Raw genomic sequence first — 1,351 nt, 5'->3', positions numbered from 1 at the left:
AGACATGAAATATTCCATATTTTGTGTTGCCCAACTACAAAAGAATTTTGCCCACCCGCCACCCCGCGCACACCCTCCCAAAAGGCAAAAGAAAAAATCGCGTGAGCATCAAACTTCAAAAAGCACATTCACGCTACGTCAGCCCGCCCCCCCCCCCCCCCCTCCCGCCCGACAGACATGCGCACACCAGCGGTGGACGTGGAGCGGTGGAGGGCCCCCCAACTCAAACCATCGTGCATTGATTCCTCTTTCCCTGCGAGCTGCATCTAGTTTCACCGTCCGCGGCGGAGGAGCGACTAGCCTCCCCCCGCACAGAAATGGGTGTGCATGTTGCATCGGCCTCTATCCGCGCGACACCTCGCCCGTGCTGCTCATGCGCATGCGACGCCACCGCCCCCGGAGCGCGGATGCGCTGCCGGAGGGGAGAGCACAGGCCGGCAGCAGCCCCTGTGGCCTAGCGCAAGCGGCGGGCCTTGTTTGACTGGCGGTGCGCCGCGCGGCACGTCGCCCCGCGGCGCGCTCCGCAGCCCTTCATCGCCTCGCGGCTGAGGTACGCCAGCTCCCGCCTAGAGCGAGCAATCCTGTCACGCTTCACGGGGCATGCCGCGCCGCGCTCGACGCCGTCTTGGCTGCGGGGCTGGAGGTCGCCTCTGGTGGCTGCCCTTGCGCCGGGCGGGCGGCGTGGCGGCGGAGAGGATCGAGTGGAGGAGGGGCGCGGCGGTCATGGCGACGGTCAGCAGGTCGAGCTCCTGGCGCGGCCGTGAGGCCGTCTGAGGGCACCGACGAGATCTCGGCCAGTCTCGGCTCATCTCGGCAAATCTCGGTTCTAGCGTCTCGGCTTGCTATCGGCTGTTCTGCGCCTTGAGGGCCTTCTTGGCCAGCAGGACCGCCGGGTCGGGCGCGAGCGTCGGCGGCGCGACCGTCGCCGCCTGAGGCAGGACACAGTCACAGGCAGGGTGAGTGGGCAGAGTGGTCGTCGGGAGTCTTAAGATGTTGGGTGGCGGGTGGGGTCCACGCCTGCAGCTCCATCTCAAAGGCCACAACACACCCGCACACGCCTGCACGCAAGAGTCAACTCACCTCGCCTCCTCCTCCTCATTGTGGCTAGCGGCGCGGCCACACCGAACTGGAGCGTTACCGGGTCGGAAGAGGCAGAGAAGATCCGCCCGCTGCAAACCTGGCACGCCGAGAAGGCAGAGTACCAGACGTCCGCGCGCTCGAGCTGCAGGCACTCCCCTTGCAGCTTCTCGAACGCCGCCGCCTCCGACTCGGCCAGCCGCTCGGCGAGGGGAGTGCCACAGGCCCAGCGGCCGCGAGGCAAAGGATGCGAGGCCTCGAGAGGCCGAACCCA

At 67.1% G+C, this 1,351-nt stretch overlaps 1 protein-coding gene across 1 annotated transcript; it reads right to left on the bottom strand.

Moving 5' to 3' along the window:
* Nucleotides 1-226: 226 nt before the first annotated feature.
* EMIHUDRAFT_447248 (hypothetical protein) lies at nucleotides 227-1,351 on the bottom strand (the record flags this gene model as incomplete). The annotated part of the gene is made up of 5 exons (XM_005772159.1): nucleotides 227-566; nucleotides 649-749; nucleotides 861-929; nucleotides 1,042-1,058; nucleotides 1,123-1,351. Coding segments are annotated over 5 exons (611 nt in total), but the record flags the coding sequence as incomplete, so codon positions are not given.

Source organism: Emiliania huxleyi, assembly GCF_000372725.1.
Source record: "Emiliania huxleyi CCMP1516 unplaced genomic scaffold EMIHUscaffold_3633, whole genome shotgun sequence".
NCBI classification, from domain to species: domain Eukaryota; phylum Haptophyta; order Isochrysidales; family Noelaerhabdaceae; genus Emiliania; species Emiliania huxleyi.
Note: the sequence above shows the minus strand (reverse complement) of the source record. Positions and strands in the feature narration are given on the sequence as shown.